The sequence below is a fragment of the Nyctereutes procyonoides genome, unplaced genomic scaffold (genome assembly GCF_905146905.1).
Source record: "Nyctereutes procyonoides isolate TBG_1078 unplaced genomic scaffold, NYPRO_anot_genome, whole genome shotgun sequence".
NCBI classification, from domain to species: domain Eukaryota; kingdom Metazoa; phylum Chordata; class Mammalia; order Carnivora; family Canidae; genus Nyctereutes; species Nyctereutes procyonoides.
Genome location: NW_026575140.1, coordinates 79,107,059 through 79,127,302, shown reverse-complemented (window position 1 = coordinate 79,127,302; position 20,244 = coordinate 79,107,059). Strand labels below are relative to the sequence as shown.

The window sequence follows — 20,244 nt, the reverse complement described above, 5'->3', positions numbered from 1 at the left end:
CCTTTATGCTCTGCTCACCACGTCTCAGAATTTTCTGAGCTACATGAGTTTCGGGGCCTACCTCAAGCCTAGTTCAGCTCATTCGGGGTTTGAAATGGCCAGAGAATGCTAGTATAGGGTACTGGTGTCCTTTATCCCAGGACTGATTGTGGAGACTGCTTCTTTTTCTCAACACAAAGATGAGTATATCATATGTTGATAAGATCATGTGACCCAGATTAAACTGTATACACCATGCAACTGGAGCAGTTTTAGTTTCTAATGGGTAAAGGAGGGTATTTTTTGATTCTCCTAGGGGAGAAATTATAATTTCTGTGTAGAGAGAACAAGATATTGTAAAAATGAATGAAAATGGAGATGGCAGGGCAGCAGGGAGACAAGAGAAAAAGTACAATACAAAAGAGAATTGGGGCTAGCAGGAAAATTGATCATCTATATGTAGAAACTAAATTTAAAATTATAATTTATATGGATGCAGGAGAGATTGTGATTTCTTTTTGGGAGGCAGGAGTCCCCTTCTCTCTCTCTCTCTCTCTCTCTCTCTCTCTCTCTCTCCTTTTTAACAAAAGAGAAACTGAGATTAAAAATATTAAGTGATTTGTTCAAAATAATGTAACTAGGAAGTAGTGACACTCGATACTGTAATTCTTATGATTTCAGGATTAAGACCTACCTAATATTATCCTGGATTCAGTATTTAGACAACAGGGACAACCAGACAGAGGAGAATGAATTTATTCAATAGGATTTAAGAATCTCAGTGCAAGGGGTGCATGGAGACTTCAGTCAGTTAAGTGTCCAATTCTTGGTTTTGGCTCAGGTCATGATCTCAGGGTCATGACCAGCAATATTGACTCAGGTCATGATCTCAGGGTCATGCCCAGCATGGTGGGGCTCTGCATTCAGTGTGGAGTCTGCTTGGGTTTCTCTCTCCCTCCCTCCCTCCTTTCCATTCTCTATAAAATAAATAAATTAATGTTTAAAAAAAAAAAGAAGAAGAAGAATCTTCCAGTGCAAGATATGCCACAAACATGGGATGAAAAGAAAATGAGACAAAGTCCCTTTGGAGCTCACAGTCTAATAGGGGAATTCAGGCACTCAGAAGGGTAAATTGCAGCATGCTTCGTGAGCCCATAGAAATGTGAAGGATTGTGGAGGCTACAAAGATGGAGTGACCATCTGGAGGAAAGGGAAGAAATGATTTCCTTAGTAGATCACACATGAATGAGACTTGGAAGATTACCAGAAAATGTGGGGGCATCTAGAACAAGGCCTTCTGGATTAAAGAGATTGATGTTTAAGGAAACAGGAAAGAATGTTGGGCTATAGCATAAATTAGCGGGATGGAGCAGAAAAGGGAGGCTAGGGAAGTAAATCAACACCATATCATGAAGCTCCTTGTTTTCTAGGCCATGCTAGTAATTTTGCACTTGCCCTTGGGTGCTTTGGTGCCAGTAAGGCTGGTAAGCAAAGAAGTGTCTAAGAAATCTCTAAGAACTCCCTCTGAAATTCTTTCAGAATAGATTCTCTACCTCTATGGTAAGAGATTATTTAGTTTCTCTGTGATTTAGACCCTTCCTGAGGGTGACCAACTGTCTCAGTTTGTTCTGGACTCTTCTAGGTTTAACAAGGAAATTCTCATGACAGGAAATTTCTCAGCCCCCAGAAACCTGTTTGCACTGTAAGAGTAGTCTCTGTGGCACTGAAGAAGGTGAGGAGGGATAAGATTCTGGATACATAATGATTCACATTATAGGAGAGAGGACGTAGCCAGATGGCAGCCATAGTTACAGTGTTGGGTCTTCTACCCTTTCAGAGTCCAACTGGAAACCAAATTTCATTCTACACCCACTGAAGCCTTCTGAATGATTCTGGAAGGTGCCACATCATGTTGAATGCTTGCCTCCACTTGGTAAACAGATTATTAAAGCAAAACTGCATAGAAGGAAGGTGACACTAGGAAGGATCCCCTCACATAAGCCCTCAGCATCTGAAAGAGCTCTGGTCATGTCCCTGATTTCTACCTTTCACTGTGGCTGGCGCCAATCACCAGTAGTCCTAAGATAGAAGGTTCTTTGTCATGCTGCTTCAAATCTGGGGACTCAAATCTGCTATGGGACAACTCACAGGAAGCTACAGGTCCACTTCAGACCTCAGGCACAAATGCAATGACTGAATTTGCCTAATAATGAGGACCATGCCATATAGTGGATGGAAGATAATAGCTAATGTTGATGGAGAGCTGCTATAGATTATGTGACTTTATTTAATCCTTACAACAATCCCATGAAATGAGCACAATGAATGTTCCCACTTATAGAATTAAGCGAGGAAAGGGGAAATGGCATTTCCAAGTTTACCAATATATGAGTATAAATGGAAGAGCTAGGATTTTTAATTCTGGTCTGACCTCTGAGGGCATGCTCTTCAGATATAATACATTCTTCCTTAGTGGATGGATGGATGGATGGATGGATGGATGGATGGATGGACTGACAGACTGCATTTATCAAGAAGCAGAGAGAAAAGATGACAATAGGTGTCTTGTGAATGTGATTTTGCATTGCTTCACTATCTTGAAAGATTTAAAATGGCATGTGTGATTTTGAGATGCACTTCATGAAAATGGTAATTTCTACTTACAACTTCATTCAATGTGTAGCCCAAATAATGCATGTTTAAAAATTTATGCAGATTTTTATTGGGCACATCTACATTAGGAAATATAATTCCAACTCATGTTAAAAAAATGAATAAGTTGTTACTTATCTTTCTGCTATATCGATTAGCGATCAAAGTGAAGGAAAACAATGAAATGGCTATTTTTTCATGGATTGATTTAGGTTTTATATGACTGCTTCTTTCTGACGTGAAGTATATGGTCTTTCTTTCAGTGCCCTGAATTACATACACATAATCTGTTCCATAGGTTTTAATCTTGGACAAAACAATTTCTTCCTGGAATCAAGCAGAATCCCAAAATCAAGGGTTGGGCAGGTGGGTGGAGATGAGGGGTTGTTGGGTGTGAGGGTGGCTGAATGATTAAGGACGAGAGCTAGAGCATGATCTCTCTTTCTGAGACGCTTCTGTCCATGTTTGAGAATGACACAGAATATATGTTCTATGCCTAGAGAGTTTAAAGGGCCTTGAGCTTTCCCTTCTGCTACTTCTTCTGGCAGATGTGAACAGCAAGGAAATGCACAGTGGAAACCAGACTTCTGTGTCCCATTTCATTTTGGTGGGCCTGCACCACCCGCCACAGCTGGGCGTGCCACTCTTCCTGGCGTTCCTTGTCATCTATGCCCTCACTGTCTCTGGCAATGGGCTCATCATCCTCACCGTCTTGGTGGACACCCGGCTCCACCGCCCCATGTACTGGTTCCTGTGTCACCTCTCCTTCTTGGACATGACCATTTCTTCTGCCATTGTCCCCAAGATGCTAGCTGGCTTTCTCCAGAATAGCAGGGTTATCTCCTTTGGAGGCTGTGTTATCCAACTTTTTTCTTTCCATTTCCTGGGCTGTACTGAATGCTTCCTTTACACACTTATGGCTTATGATCGTTTCCTGGCCATTTGTAAGCCTTTACATTATGCGACTATTATGACCCGTAACGTCTGTAACTTCCTGGCTTTGGGTACCTGGCTGGGAGGCACCCTCCACTCACTTTTCCAAACCAGCTTCATATTCCGCCTGCCTTTCTGTGGCCCAAACCAAGTAGACTACTTCTTCTGTGACATTCCTGCCATGCTGCGTCTAGCCTGTGCTGACACCACCATCAATGAGCTGGTCACCTTTGTAGATATTGGGTTTCTGGCCCTCACCTGCTTTATGCTTATCCTTACTTCCTATTGTTATATAGTGGCTGCCATTCTGCGAATCCAGTCAGTTGATGGGCGTCGCAATGCCTTCTCCACCTGTGCTGCCCACCTGACCGTTGTCATTGTTTACTATGTGCCCTGCACCTTCATTTACCTCCGTCCTGGCTCTCAGGAACCTCTGGATGGAGTGGTTGCTGTCTTCTACACTGTCATCACTCCCTTGCTTAACCCCATCATCTACACACTCCGCAACAAAGAGATGAAAGCAGCACTGTGGAGGCTGGGAGGCCGCAAGGATGTGCAGCCTCACTGACTCATGCATTGCAGACATGCTGAAGACACTAAAATTTAGGGCACCAAATGGGACACAAATAACTGGGGAGATTTAATACAGAAAGGAAAGAAGGATCCATGCAGACGCTAGACGACTCCAAGGGGCAGAGATAGATATTCTGGATTATTTCCTGCTTTCAAAATAATTTTTTTTCATATTTCTTCCTTCAAATCTAATGAGAATCAAGCAAAGCAACTTAGCAAGGATGGAAGCTTGCAGAAAATATCCAAGATAAGTAAACATACACATAAAAAGTCTGTTTCTCTCTGGCATCAATCTACATGTTATAATTGCTTCTAATCCTTGAGCTGATTGCCATGTTCCTTTTTACATGTTAAAAATAACCTTCATGCAAAACATGAAGATTGACATTGACATCAATTATATGAGGTAGGTATTATTATTATTCCTATGTAACTGTGGGAAACTGAAGCCAAGGGATGTAGTGGTTTTTTCATATTCCTGTTCTCAACCTTTTACTTTAACAAAAGTGGTTGATGAACTTGAACTTGAGGAGGCAATTCCACCACACTATGAGGGAGCCATTTGTGTGCCCTGCATCACTACCTCACCAGTTCTAGCCTTCGTGGGTTGTACAGGGCTCCACTTTGATAAAACTGAGGGAAGTATGTCAAGGATAAGCTTATCTCTCCACACACATAGACCAGATCCCCTGGTGTTTCCATGGACAGCAGTGAAACAGATCATCTGAGGTGGTGTGAGAATGTATGTGCTACCGCATTCCGGCATTTTCCCACAACTGTTGAGCATGAATGAGGAGCAGGATGGCGTGGGGCATAGACCTGGTTGCGAGATGATGATCTGAAGCCAGTCCTGTTGGTTTTCCTTGTGACAATATTGCTAGTATGTAGTGGAAGCCCTTCATTCCTAGGCTATGGGATACAGGCTGCAAGACATGGTTTCATTGTTTCGAATGTATGTGAGAGAGTGCAACCCAGAAAGGATCGCTAGAGTCTCTAAAACCAATTCCAATTGTTCAAAAAAAAAAAACTATGATAATGAATAAGAACTATGGAGCAGAAACTCTCAGAGATGAAATGTATATGGTCAGTGGCTTTTCTTGCTGTCTGCCATAAGAGCAGGGATGCAAGCTTGCACACCTAACTTGCGTGAGGAGGCAAGCCAGTTCAACTCAACAGAGATGTATTCAGTGTAACTTACAAAATGTGACATTGTCGTCTGTTTCAAATGAGTTTATAGTCTTATGAGAAGGAAATGTATTTGTACCTGAGCATAGAAATAAAATTTATGACAAGATAATGAGTAAGAAACAACTGGTACAGTTCAGGAAAAGGGGGCAGAGATGTACAATAAGTACTGTAGTAGTTCAGGAAAGGGGGACAAAGAAAGGGCATTGGGTCTAGATTTTGTAAGGTGGGCGTTATGGTTTGAAGGTCTTGAAAGTTCTACTCCGTTAGAAGAAAAGAATAGATAGAAGTTTTTGTGTGAAGGGAAAAACAAAAATCCCCTAAGGATAGTCCTAAGAGAATTGTTCTAGAAAAGTCTAGTTACCTATTTTAGGAGGAGAAGCCCTGGGGCTAGGAAAAAGCAGCTACAAACTCTACTTGGCACACAAACAAACTCGGTGTCATGGGCACCTCAACATCCCACAGTCCAAGAGGAGGCTGAATTGAATAAGCCTCTGGGCCACAACAGACCATCTAGAAGTTGGATGAAAGCAAACATAAGGCCTTCTCTTCCCGTTAAGGCGGATGACACATCATCCACAAAACTGAAGGCTTACATCAAAAATTCCATTTGTTGTTTGACTTTTAACTGAGAAATATATGTTTCTTCAATTTAAAAAAAGACATCTAAAAACATAACACAACAAATTTTACTGTAGCCTCCAACCACAGTTACAGCCGCAGCAGAGCTGATGGGTGAACCTAAGACTGAGTCTAGAGTTTGAACTCTTCACTAGAAGGAACCACGGGGAGTAATGTTTCCTATGCAACTTCACCTCTTGGGAGGGTGTTTTGTTTTCAAGTTTGTTTTGAGGTTATCGAGGCTTGGGAGTGGGAATAACTAAAGTGGAGGGAAAGTACCGGCCTGAATGTTTCTCCAGCGTTAAAAATGGAAACTCAGAACATACCACTGCTTAGAGTTTGAATATTCAGTATGCTTTGGCTTCCTTCTAAATTTGGCTCATATTTTAAAATTCAAGAAACTCTCTGGCTTCATATTTTAAAGTTTAAGTAATTTATCCACGTAGGGTTTTATATTAGAGAAAGATGCAAATTAGAAAATTGTGTTAGCTTTCATTCCCAAATGACTAGCTAATTGTCACATGACACTTATTAAATATTTGTCACACATACACACATCCTTAATATGCTACCTTTTAAATATACTAGATTCTTATAATTATTTGATCTTATTTCACAATATCCTTTATATATATGTATGCGTTTTATATATATATACTCATATCTTTTATACGAGTTTATATGATTTTATATATATATACTCATATCTTTTATGTATATATATATGTATGCGTACACACACACAGACAAAATGCAGATTCCATTAATATGTCTCTTAGCACAAACTTTTTGAATAGCTACATTTTAAAAATATTTTGAAATACCCAGTAAGACTACTCTCCCATCTTTTCTATTCATGTTTGGATTATATCCAGCTTATAATTATTTAGGTAGCCTTATACATATTTTATAATTTATATTTTCTGTATTATGGTGTAGTATATATTATATTATTTAGAAATGTCTTGATTTATATGTTTTGCTGTAATGATCTAATAGTCACTCTAGTTTGTATTTGTATATATCTGTTAAAATCACTTATGTAGCAATTTTTTAATTTAATATTCCACAAGAAATCTGATTGTGCTTACTTTTAAATTCCTAGAGAACATTTCAATTTACCCATTTCACTTAACCTTTCTAGAACTCATTTTCTTCATCATTTAGTTTTAAAATAAAGTTAAGCAACATACAATCTCTAAGCTACCTTCTGTTTTGATATTCAAAAGCTCTGTAATTGTCCCATTACCACTGTTACCATGAAATATTTTTAAAGTTGGTGTAGGTAGGAAATGTTCTTGAGAGAGAGATAAGAAAAGAAGAATCATAAAAAAAGTATCAAAGACTGACAGCCACTGGCCTGATTTTTTTCAGTCTTCATTTATATGCCAGAAGTAACAATATAGTATGGACAATTTTATCAAAACTTTGTTTCTGTTTCTGCTTACTGCATAATTTGATTATTTCGTTGCATTCAAAGGGTCAGGGTAGAGCTAATTGATGGAAGTGAGGTATCTTAATTTAAACTGCATGTAAAGAATATTCTAATATATATGAACTGTCCAACAGTGTAATGGGCTTTTCTGTGAAGTAGTATATTCTCATACGGAAAGGGTCATGGAGAAATTGGTGGGTTGGTCCAGTAAAAGTGAGGATGTTGTGCTATGTCACATGTCCCACAGTTAATGGCTACTGTTAACAGAATACTCGTTATGTATAAGTATTTTAGAGAAGTGGAGTTGACATACTGAGCGTGAGGTGAGAAACTGAGCCATCTGGCCAGTAATTGATGATGATAGGATGTAAACTCAAATCCATGTAACTCCAAAGTTCAGGCTCCTTGTGCTATACTCTCTCAAAGATGCTCACAGAAAGCACAGAAATCCATAGCACAGCACTTCTTCCTAGAGGGCTCTGATGCATGCACAGAGAAGGGTGAAGTAGTCCACTAAGCCAGTTTGGGAATAGGACCCCCAACACAATACACTGTCATTGCACCTGGGGTTCACAGAGGAGCCAGGACACTCTTAGACAGAGTAGGAAAACCTTTTGGAGGAGAAAATCTCGATCTTAAGCTCCAATAGTGGTATAGATTCTTGCTTCTCAAAGTGCAACCAACCCATGGACTAGCCGCATGGGCATCACAGGGGAGGAGTCAGAAAGGCAGAGTCCTGGACCCTTCTCTACACCTGCTGAATTAGATTCTGTATCAGAAGACTCTCAGGGGATTCACATGCACATGTGAAGGTCTAAGGAGCTTTGGAGATATTCTCAGATGAAAATGAGAGTTGATTTCTTCAAGGTGGACTAGACCAGAGTGAGGAGAACAGGAGGAGATTGTGATTAGAAGACGTGAGGAAATCTACCTGAATAGAGAAGTCTACTGAATAGAGGACGGGTGGAGGAAAAAAGAATAAAGAGACAATAGTCAGATTTTTAGATAGTCTTGAATTGTGAAGTGAAAACATTATGGGGCACAGCAAGGAAGCATGTGGGGGTGTAGTGGTTCACATTTCAAGGGGGAGCAGTGAGATCCCTGGCTGGGATTTGATCTGGCAGTGACATGCGGGGTGGAGTGACTCATTCAAGGGGAGAGGTGACGATTGAGGAAAACTTGTAGGTGACTATTCTCATCATCCAGTGAGGATGAAATAAAAGATTAATGGTAAATGTTGTAAAAGCTAAGACGCAGATACAGATGGAGAGACATTAGGCTAGTTAGACTGAAATGAAAATAAAAATTCAAAGAGAACTTTGTATTGAGCTTGATCACTGAAGAGACTGGCAAGGCGTGTGCAGAAAGACAATTTCTGAAAACCTGAAGAGACAAAATACGTAGAAGAGCATACCATGAACCACGGGAATTGACTCTCTGATCATTCAGTGAACACACAAGCCCAAGCTTTGGGAGAGTCTACACAGCTCGGGCTACAAAGAGCTCACTCTGATCGTGTGCAAATTGGGATCATTATGTTTCTCCCAACGTAATAAAATGCAGACTCCAAGCAATAGTTTATACAAGTTTAATAAATTCTTCCATGCCTCTGAGAAATAAGGCCTTAGCCCATCACATCTGCAGTCTAAAAACCTTTTAAAAAGCAAGAGAGGGGTGCCTAGGTGGCTCAGTTGGTTAAGCTTCGAACTCCTGGATTTCAGCTCAGGTCATTATCTCGGGGTCATGAGATCAAACTCTGCCCTGGGCTTGGAGCCTGCTTGAGATTCTTTTTCTCCCTCTGCCCCTTCACCCCCACTCTGCTCTCTCTCACATGGACACATACACCCTCTCTAACAATAACGATAAAAAGGCAGGATAGTAAAAGTCTGGAAGAAATCAAGTTTTGCCCCATCTTCAGTAGAAGTTGGATTTTCCAGGCTTTCTTGGAGACAATGCATTTACTCAGATAGGACGTTAGTCCTTTCTCCACCTGGCTATACTCTGTGTGTGGAATGCAATGAGCAATTGCTCTACTGAGGGATATATACAGACAGGAAACAGCCAATAATAAAGTTCTCTGACTTTTAAGGACCTGCAGAGTTATATGTTTTTACATGTCCCATGAAGGAAATGGCACTTGGAGGTGACCTCTTTAAAAAAACAAATGTTAAAATGCAAAATTTGGACACAGGTAGGTAAAAAGAGGAGGAAGTAACCAGCTACTCCAAGTGAAAAGATGGTCATGGGCATGAATGGTCCAACTACAAGCAGGTGAATCCTTCCTCTTGAGCAGCACATCCAGTGTCACTGTGATTGAGAAGCTCTCATGCTAATGACTGTGGGCTCATTATAAAGCTAACCTTTTCCCCTGAATCTCTTCTTGTATCACTGCTGTAAGCATAGCATCTGTTAGGCGTTGCTAAACTATTTTTATCAAGTATCTAAAGTATAAAAGACATATATTGCTAGGCCCCTCAGGAGATACACATAGATCCAGATGCAGCATAAAGCACTAACAAGCGAATTGGCTATTCACACAGAAGGAAAATGGTTCAGTTGACAGAGAGGGACCTCAGCTGCCTTGAAAAGTGTCGATTGTGCTTCAGATGGTGCAATCTCCACTGTTTAAGTGGAGAATCAAGAATGGTCAGTGCAAAAGCATCATATGGAAATATTGAGAGGGGTGTGAGATACTAAGTGTGACCAATTAGTAGAAATGAAAATATATCAAGTATGAGTGTTTACATTATTAACCGAAGTGTTTTTAGAGAAAATAGAAAGTTACATAGTAGAGCTAATTCAAAGATGGGCATGAAGTCATAGAATATTAGATGCAGAATTATAAATAGTGACCCATTAGTGAGCAAATTATTCAGCAGTTGCTATAACACACCTAGAAGCCTTGTAAAACCTTACGGCTTAAGTATTTTTTTTTATCAATTTACATTTGAGGAAACTAAGTTTCAAAAACTTCAAGGGACTTCACAACAAGCTACTCTGCTTGCATGGATATGAACACAAGCCTATTTCTTTCCAGAACACATACTCATTCACTGCATCCGAGTGCCTTGGGGAGCATCAGCTATAATCCCTTTGTTACATGGGATGCCATCTCATTCAGAAGATTTCATGTCGTGTTCTTCTTTTTTAAAAAGAGACTATTGAGTGAAATTTACTTATTTTAGGCATACAATTCAATTTTTTTAAGTCTACACGAGTTGTGCATTCTAATTTTACAGCGTTTCTATTACTTTATTCCTATTTGTGATGAGTCCCTGTTCCTACCTGCAGCCTTGTGTTTCCACTAAATCTACTTTCTGCCTTGTTCATTTCACATACATGTCATGATAGAATATGTGATCTTTTGTGTGTGACTTCCTTTTAGTTAGCATGCTTTTGAGGTCCATTCACATTCACAGTCTACTCTTTTTTTTGGGCTCATTATTTTAACAATAGTTACTATCCACATATGAAGCATATCGGTACTTCATTCCTTTTTATACTGAATAGTATTACATACTCTACATATTTCATGTTTTGTTTATCCATTTACCAGTCAATGGACTTTTTTTTTTTAAGACAGGGAATACTTTATTCAAACCCATCAGAGAAATGGACAGCTTGGGTCTGTAACAAAGCGTTGTGTTTTAAAGCATAGGTCAAAAAAATAATAATAAAGCATAGGTCAGTAATTGTATATGAGAGTATACACTGCTACATACAGATTAACTGATCAGAGCACAACTTTTCAATGTTCAAAACAGAATAAGCTTCCCTGTAAAAGCAGCACCTTTGTGACATTTTTTACTTTAGTATTCCTCTTCTTCTTCTTCACCCTCTCCTTCAACAGAATCCACACCAACCTCCTCATAATCCTTCTCCAGGGCAGCCATGTCCTCACAGGCCTCAGAAAACTCTCCTTCCTCCATGCTCTCACCCACATACCAGTGAACAAAGCAAGCAATGTATGCTTGGCATACATCAGGTCAAACTTGTGGTCCAGGCGAGCCCAGGCCTCAGCAATGGCTGTGGTGTTGCTCAACATGCACACAGCTCGCTGTACTTTGGCCAGGTCTCCATCGGGTACCACAGTGGGAGGCTGGTAATTAATGCCTACTTTGAAGCCAGTGGGGCACCAGTCCACAAACTGGGTGGTACGCTTGGTCTTAATGGTAGCAATGGCAGCATTGACATCTTTGGGAACCATGTCGCCACGGTACAACAGACAGCAAGCCACGTATTTACCATGGCGAGGGTGACATTTCACCATCTGGTTGGCTGGCTTAAAGCATGCATTGGTGATCTCTGCTACAGAAAGCTGTTCATGGTAGGCTTTCTCAGCAGAGATGACAGGGGCATATGTGGCCCAGGCATATGCAGGGATAGGGCACCAGGTTGGTCTGGAACTCCGTCAGATCCACATTCAGGGCTCCATCAAATCTGAGGGAAGCAGTGATGGAGGACACAATTTGACCTATCAACCTGTTTAGATTAGTGTAGGTTGGGGGCTCAATATCGAGGTTTCTATGACAGATGTCATAGATGGCCTCATTGTCTACCATGAAGGCACAATCAGAGTGCTCCAGGGTTGTGTGGGTGGTGAGGATGGAGTTGTAGGGCTCTACTACAGCTATGGACACCTGGGGGACACGGTAGATGGAGAACTCTAGCTTGGACTTTTTGCCATAACCGACAGAGAGACGTTCCATCAGCAGGGAGGTGAAGCCAGAACCGGTTCCCCCTCCAAAGCTGTGGAAAAACCAAGGAGCCCTGAAGACCCATGCACTGGTCAGCCAGTTTCCAAATTCGGGCCAAGACAAGGTCAATGATCTCCTTGCCAATGGTGTAGTGCCCTCGGACATAGTTATTGGCAGGATCTTCCTTGCTTGTGATGAGCTGCTCAGGGTGGAAGCGCTGGCGGTAGGTGCCAGTGCGAACTTCATCAATGACTTGATGGGCTTCAGGTCTACAAACACTGCTCTGTGGGCTTCAGGTCTACAAACACTGCTCTGGGCTCTACAAACACTGCTCTGTGGGCTTCAGGTCTACAAACACTGCTCTGGGCATATGCTTGCCAGCGCCGGTCTCACTGAAGAAGGTGTTGAAGGAGTCATCTCCTCCCCCAGTGGTCTTGTCACTTGGCATCTGGCCATCGGGCTGAATGCCGTGTTCCAGGCAATAGAACTCCAGCTGGCATTGCCGATCCAGACACCTGCCTGGCCAACGTGGATCGAGATACACTCACGCATGGTTGCTGCTTGGCGGCTGCCGGGTGGATGGCGGAGATGGACTTTTGAATTGGGTCTATGTTTCAGCTATTATGAGAAGTGCTGCCAAGAATATTTGTATGTAAGTTTTCATGAGACCATGTTTCAGTTCTCTCAGGTATATAACTAGAAATGGAATCATTGTGTCATATGGTAACTCTCTATATTTTTTTCTCTATATGTTTTCCTCTCAATTTTGAGGAAATTGCAAGCTATTTTCCATAGTAGCTGCACCAATTTACATTCCCACCAACAATGCATGAGGATTCCAATTTTCTACCATTCTTGCCAATGTTTGTGCTTTTTTTCTTTTTCTTTTTCTTTCTTTCTTCTCTCTCTCTCTTTCTTTTTGTGCAAAAGGATCCTGAAACATCTGTTGTGCCAGAAAATAAGGAAGTATATGAAAAAGATGGAGCATGTCAAGAAGACACAGGCGAAAGTAAAGAATCTCCAAATAACCAAAGCAACTACAATTTGAATAACAAAATAAGTAATTACTGTATTAGGTTATAGTTAATCTCATAACCAAATATATATCCATGAGTCCCTACCAATATAAATAATTAAATAAATAAATAAGTGGGGAAGACGAAACAGTTTTTCTTTACAGAAATTCCAAATAATATTGTAAAAGATCAAAGGAGGGTTTTTTAATCACCATTAGACAAACCACAAATAATCATATTTTCAGGAAAAATACATGAATATATTCGAAAATCAGTGAGTGAAAAATTGACAAGAAATGGAATTTAAGCATAGTCTCAAAGTATCTCCCTCCACCCCAAGACATTTCACATTACCAATAATGAGACATATTGATGTCACTTATACCCTGAAATAGTGCCCTGAAAATATACATCATTTCTGTGGCATTATTGCCAAAAATGCATAGGCTCAAACTACTCAGGAGAAAGCAACATACATACCCAAAGTGAGAGACATTGTATAAAATAATTGGCAAGTACTCATCAAAACGGTAAAGCTCATCAACTACAATGAAAGAATAAGGACTATATTGGAGAAGACTTGAGAAGATAAAGATCCTGTGCTGGGTCCTGGAGTAGAAAATGGAAACTGGGGGAAAACTGATGACATTTCAGTATAACCTGAGGTTGAGTTTATAGTATAAGACTGGCAATTTCCTGATTTTTATAATTTTACTGCAGCTCATAAATTGTTAACATTAGGGGACATTGGCTCAAAGTATAAGAGAGCTCTATTCTATTTTTTTTATTTTTTTATTTGAGTATAGCTGATACAATATGTTACATTAGTTTCAGGTGTACAACATAGCGATTCAAGGAGCTGATCTGTTATTCTATGCTCACAAGTATAGCTACCATCTGTCACCATAAACACTATAAACACTGACTATATTCCCTATGCTGTGCCTTTTATTCCCATGTCATCCAGTTTTTTTAACTTTTCTGCAAATTTAACATTTCAAAATAAAGTTTTAAAAATTAGAAAGAATGGGGATCCCTGGGTGGCGCAGCGGTTTGGCGCCTGCCTTTGGCCCAGGGCGCGATCCTGGAGACCAGGGATCGAATCCCACGTCGGGCTCCCGGTGCATGGAGCCTGCTTCTCCCTCTGCCTGTGTCTCTGCCTCTCTCTCTCACTGTGTGACTATCATAAATAAATAAAAATTAAAAAAAATTAGAAAGAATGTAAATATTTTTATGATACTCATCCTTGAGCAAACAGTGTCTCTCCATTTATTTAAATCATGTTTTCTGACTCAACAAATTTTTCCTTTTTAAAAAATATTTCTTTTTTTCAACAGCTTACTAAAATATATGTTGCAACCGTTAAATTAACCTAAGTACACAATTCAATGATGGCTAGTAAATTTACAAAGTTGCACAACTATTACCACAATTCAATTTTAGAACATTTCCATCACTTCAGGAAGAACTTTCTAACCATTTGTAGTCATTCTCTGTCTCAGTTGGGTCCCAGCCACCCACTAATCTATTTTTTTCCTTTATACACTTGTCTTCACAGGATGTGTCATCAAAATGGGAGCATCTAATATGTGACCTTTTGTGTCTTGCTTCTCTCACTTAGAACACTGGTTTTTATTTGTTTTGTTTTTTTAGTGAAAGGGAGAGAGGCGAGGGAGGAACAGAGAAAGGGAGAGAGAAGGAGAAAGAGGGAGAGAAAGAATCTTAAGCAGGATCCCTGCCCAGCACAGAGCCTGATGCAGGGCTTGATCTCAGAGCCTTGAGGTTATGACCTGAGCCAAAATCAAGAGTCAGACGCTCATCTGACTGAGCTGAACCACCCCTAGCACACTCTTTTTGAGATCTAACCATTTTATGAACTACATTAGTATTTTGTTCCTTTTTATTGCTGAATTATATTGCATTGTTTGAATATACTCTCTTTTTTTCAATCTATTCATCAGTCATTGAACAACAAACATGATTGTTTCCAAGGCTTTGGCTATTACAAGTAATTCTTCTATAATCATTCACATTGATGTGGACATAAGTTTTCATTTCTCCTGTGTAGATTCCTAAAAATGGAAATGCCAAATCTCTAGGTAAATTCATGTTTAACTTTTTCAGTAATTGCCAAACTGTTTTCCAAAGTGGCTAGACCACTTTGCATTTTCTCCAGCAATGTATACAGATTTCAGTTTCTCTACATTCAATAATACTTGTTACCATTTGTCTTTTTTTCTTTATATCACATCCATTCAAGTGGGTGTGAAGAGAGAAATTCTAAACTAAATTCACTGAGCTATCAGGGATACACTGATATAAAGGACATTATGGTGTATTGATTCACCCAGCACTGAAATGAACTTTCTTGTGAAGTAGGATTAATTACTCCATTACTGAATTTGTCCAAACAGATGCTATATCATTTTTTGTTAGAAGCATCATGGGAAATATTATTGCATTGAATAAATTAGTGCATGTGAAGAAATATAAGGCCATATGTTATGTGTCCTCCTGCATTCTAAGTAAAATAATAATTACCGCAGATGATGATAACCCCATTTTTTAAAGGATTTTATTTATTTATTCATGAAAGGCACAGAGAGAGAGACAGAGACATAGGCAAAGGGAGAAGCAAGCTCCCTGTGGGGAGCCCAATGAGGGATTCAGTCCCTGGACCCCGGGATCTTGCCTTGAGCCAAAGGCACTCAACCACTGAGCCACCCAGATGTTCCAATAGTCTCCTTTTTTATTTGACAAATGGAGGAACAGAGAAACAAAGCACCATGATCCCTCTCCTTCAGCTAATAAGTGCCTGACCAGGGATTTAAACTTAAGTTTATAAAAATCAAAATAAACTTGGCTCCTAAATATTTCTATTGTTTCCCAAAATGTTCTTGGGAAACTAGAGAAGGCACAAGATATTTTCCCTGTGTTCCTCTTGGGAAGACATGACATATGCACATGGAACACTAAAGTAGTCGAGACCTACCTGCTTAGGTATTGGTTCATAATTATCATGAAGACCGTAGGTATTAGAAATGAATAAAGGACTTATGGAGGAATTAATGTTCAAACTTAACTATAGAGAGTAGATTTGTGAGAGATTAAATGAATTTCATTCATGTTCAATAATGGAATGCAGTGATGAGATCAGGGAGAGATTATGGCAAATTGCGGAGAAGATGAGGCAAAGCCATCCCTAGATAAGAGAGATTTCTTTAGGGGGTTGCAGGAGATAAAGATTTTGTGATAATAATTGAAACAATGTATAGATAATTCTGAATATCAGACAAGAATGCAATTTATGCATTAGGCAGTGGAGAACCATAAAGAACAGAGGTAAGTTAAACAATGTTACTATAAGAAGATTGACAAAGAAGCTGAATACAGAACCATTTTATACATTCAGGAAGAGAGAGAGAGAGAGATCGAACATAAAACCATTGTGAAAAGGTAGGTATAAAATATGCAAGTGCAGGGTTAGGTCCATGGGAATTGAAGATACAATAGAAATCAGGAGGTGTTTGCTTGGTTTTAGTTTATTTATTTATTTATTTATTTATTTATTTATTTATTTATTTAAGAGAGAGAGAGAGAGAGAGAGAGCACAGAGGGAGGGGCAGACTCCACACTGAGCAGGGAGCCGGAAGTGAGGCTTGATCCCAGGACCCCAGGACCATGACCTAAACTGAATGTGGATATTTAACTAACTGAGCCATCCAGAGGCCCTAGAAATTAGGAGTTTAAGGAAAATTTTCATATAATGCAACATCTAATTAGATTTAGGAGGTAAAGGATGGAAAGAATGAAAGAAAATTCTTAGATTTCAATTCCATCTCAACGATCAAAGCACAGGAAAACATCTCCCAAAAGGTTGAAACAAAGATTTACAGGAAGAGCAAGAAATGTACTTAACAATTTGTCCTTGTAATTACTCAGTCAATTCTCTAAGGCTTCATTGTCATACACTGGAGAGTTGGTTATGGGTAGTTGCTAATTCCAAAGAATTCCCTCTGGGTAAGGAAAGGATGGAACTGCTGGGTTCCCAGCTGACTAAACAGTACCCAAACTCTGGGCAAGTCTCCCCAGAAGATGGGATACAATTCCCTGGTGGCACATGGCAATAAAAGCCTGCTTATTCATATCTGCAGTATGACAGAGTAAATTAGGAGATTGAAGGCATCACAATTCTGGAATATTTGCAAAAAAGAGATGGTCCCTGAGAGTAAGACTCCCAATCCATAGTTCTATTGCTGTTATTTAGGAAATGCATTTCTCCAAACAATTGTTATAGGCCTTTATGTGCTTCAGAAAGATTGTGGATCCCTCTCATTGAAAGATTTATTTTTGAAACAGTAGTAAGAAAACACTAGAACAGGTCAAAGAGTGAAATGAATCTGTATATCTTTCTCCCATTTATGGGGCAAGACCAAGCTGGCTGGCATAGCCCAGTGACCAATGACATTTCAGCAAAGAGGAATGACTGTTTATTATGTTTGTTGATGTCAGTTTTGCTGCAAAGGGGATAACTAACCGCTCTGGGTGTGAGCAGACGGCCATGGAGACGGAGGACCCCAACCAGACTGTGGTGAGCCACTTCTTCCTGGAGGGGCTGATGTACACGGCTGAACAACCTAGCCTCTTCTTCCTCCTCTTCCTCCTCACCTACAGCATCACCTTGACTGGGAATCTCCTCATCCTCCTGACTGTGGGCTCTGATCCTCACCTCTGCTCCCCTATGTACCACTTCCTGGGGCACCTCTCCTTCCTAGATGCCTGTTTGTCTACAGTGACGGTGCCCAAGGTCATGGCAGGCCTCCTGACGGTGGATGGGAAGGTGATCTCCTTGGAGGGCTGTGCTCTACAGCTTTACTGCTTCCATCTCCTGGCCAGCACTGAGTGCTTCCTATACACCGTCATGGCCTACGACCGCTACCTAGCTATCTGCCAACCCCTGCGCTACCCAGTGGCCATGAACAGCCGGATGTGTGCGGGGCTGGCTGGCACCACCTGGGCCGTAGGTGCTGTGCACTCTGCGATCCACACCTCCCTCACCTTCCACCTGCCCTACTGCGGTCCTCACCACATTGCCTACTTCTTCTGCGACATCCCCCCGGTGCTGAAGCTGGCCTGCGCCGACACCACCGTTAATGAGCTTGTCATGCTTGCCAACATTGGCGTCGTGGCCGCAGGTTGCTTGATCCTCATCATCGTATCCTATGTCTTCATCGTGGCAGCGGTGCTGCGGATCCGCACCGCCCGGGGCCGGCGGAGGGCCTTCTCCACCTGCACCTCTCACCTCACCGTGGTGCTGCTGTACTACGTGCCACCTGTCTGCATCTACCTGCAGCCTCGCTCCGGGGGGGCAGGAGCAGGGGTCCCTGCGGTCTTCTACACAATCGTCACTCCCATGCTAAACCCTTTCATCTACACTCTGCGCAACAAGGAGGTCAAGCGGGCTCTGCAAAGACTCCTGAGCCGAGGCCCGCAGGAGTCCCCGGCAGGCAGCCCGCCCCCCTGACCTATGCTGGGACTCTTGATTTGCCTGCCAAGAAAGCAACCGGTCCCACAGCAAAATGGGGAGAGGGAAATCATTCCAGTGGGAGTCATTGCAACCGAGCTTCAGCTCAGCCAACAACTCTTCCCCTTCCCTTTGGCCAAGTGGCATTTCTCAAGGTCTCAGTCACAAACTCTTCATCTATCAAACGGAAACACTGCTTTGGTGACTTCAAAGAGTAGCTTCAAGATCTAAGTTCCATGGCTCAGAGGTATGTGAAGTGCTGTTCATACCCTCGTTTGTTTTAGTAAATGATTTATTTTCATTTTATATGCAATAATCTGGTTAAGTATAAAGCACATGTTGAAGAATACCGATAAAAGAAATGTAATGAGCAAACAATAAATGAAACTTTAAAAAAAAGAAAAAGAAACTTTACTTATGTATCACCTAACTTAAGAGAGCAAATCACATTTTTAAGATGATAAAATACAACTACAAAGAGAAAAGTGACTTGCTCAGGGTCACTTAGAAAGTGTCATTATCTTTATTCTCACACTCAAGATGGAATACAATGAAGTAGTAGAAATAAGGTGGATTTTGAAGTCAGTTAGACCTACGTATATTCTAATCTTGATCCCACCAGTCAGTAGATGCAAATTTTATAATACTTGGGGTCTCAATGTCTTCTATTAATAATAAGGTTAAAAATAACTACTTTGTAGGATTTTATGAGGGCTAAATGATATAATAATGTTAAATGCCTAGTGCAAAATAAATGTCCCTGTTTCTTACCAAGCAGACCAAGGATAGAGCGAAGGTCCAAAGTATCTCTGAAGAATCGGCAGGGTTTTGACACCTTCGTTGAACACAGAGGAAGCAACCACAAAAAATATATATATTTCTAGACTCCAAGGTAACAGGAAGTCAAGGCTTTAGTTAAAGCATCTTTCCGTATAAGTGGGTGGAGCCATGCTGTGTTCAAAAAAAGTGTGTAAATGACCTGGAACTACTCTATGGATTGAAAAGGGCCTTGAATGTCAAACTAAAGAGTTTGGATTATACGCCAGTTCTTTATTTCTCCTGTTCTTCTATAGGAAGAAGAAGCAGTCACATTCTTAAATGCTAAAACGTGGGATAAGTGAGAAGAGAGAGGAAAAGAGACAAATGGTAGAATGACCCGTTAATAGCTCATTATAACATCCTAGACATGAGAGAAATGGTATCTAACTTGAGTGTTATCATTGGAGAAGAAGAGGCATTTTACAGAATTACGGTAGAGGTATTGTAAAGGGAACAAACTGAAAGGTGTTAGAATTGGAATGATAACCATAATCATTTCGAGCATATGCATGTACAAGGCACTGTGCCTGTTACTTTATATTATTCCTCCTTAGAATTATATTTTAAGACATTGTTATAGATCACATTATACAGATAAGGAAACTGAAGCTGAAGGAGGTAACATAACTTTTCCAAGGTCACAGAACCAATAATAGTTGAAGCCAGGATTTCAACTCACATCTGTATGGCTTCTGAGACTGTACATTTCAATTATACCAAAATACCTTAGAGAAAATTGAATCTAACCTTTGGTACTTATGAAATCCCAATTACATCAGAGGTCTCGACGTCATGTTAGACCTTTAACCA

At 40.5% G+C, this 20,244-nt stretch overlaps 2 protein-coding genes and 1 pseudogene across 2 annotated transcripts; 2 read left to right on the top strand and 1 right to left on the bottom strand.

Annotated features, from left to right (window-relative positions):
• Positions 1-3,142: 3,142 nt before the first annotated feature.
• Positions 3,143-4,132, top strand: LOC129497769 (olfactory receptor 10G6). Its single transcript, XM_055306902.1, has one exon. The coding sequence runs from the start codon at positions 3,197-3,199 to the stop codon at positions 4,130-4,132; it is 936 nt and encodes a 311-aa protein (XP_055162877.1). The 5' UTR covers positions 3,143-3,196.
• Positions 4,133-11,187: 7,055 nt separating this feature from the next.
• Positions 11,188-12,627, bottom strand: LOC129497702 (tubulin alpha-1A chain-like; annotated as a pseudogene).
• Positions 12,628-17,586: 4,959 nt separating this feature from the next.
• Positions 17,587-18,615, top strand: LOC129496947 (olfactory receptor 10S1). Its single transcript, XM_055305294.1, has one exon. The coding sequence runs from the start codon at positions 17,587-17,589 to the stop codon at positions 18,613-18,615; it is 1,029 nt and encodes a 342-aa protein (XP_055161269.1).
• Positions 18,616-20,244: the final 1,629 nt, after the last annotated feature.

Coding starts and splice junctions, on each gene's coding strand:
- LOC129497769 (XM_055306902.1), top strand. CDS start 3,197: ATGCACAGTGGAAACCAGACTTCTGTGTCCCATTTCATTTTGGTGGGC.
- LOC129496947 (XM_055305294.1), top strand. CDS start 17,587: ATGTTTGTTGATGTCAGTTTTGCTGCAAAGGGGATAACTAACCGCTCT.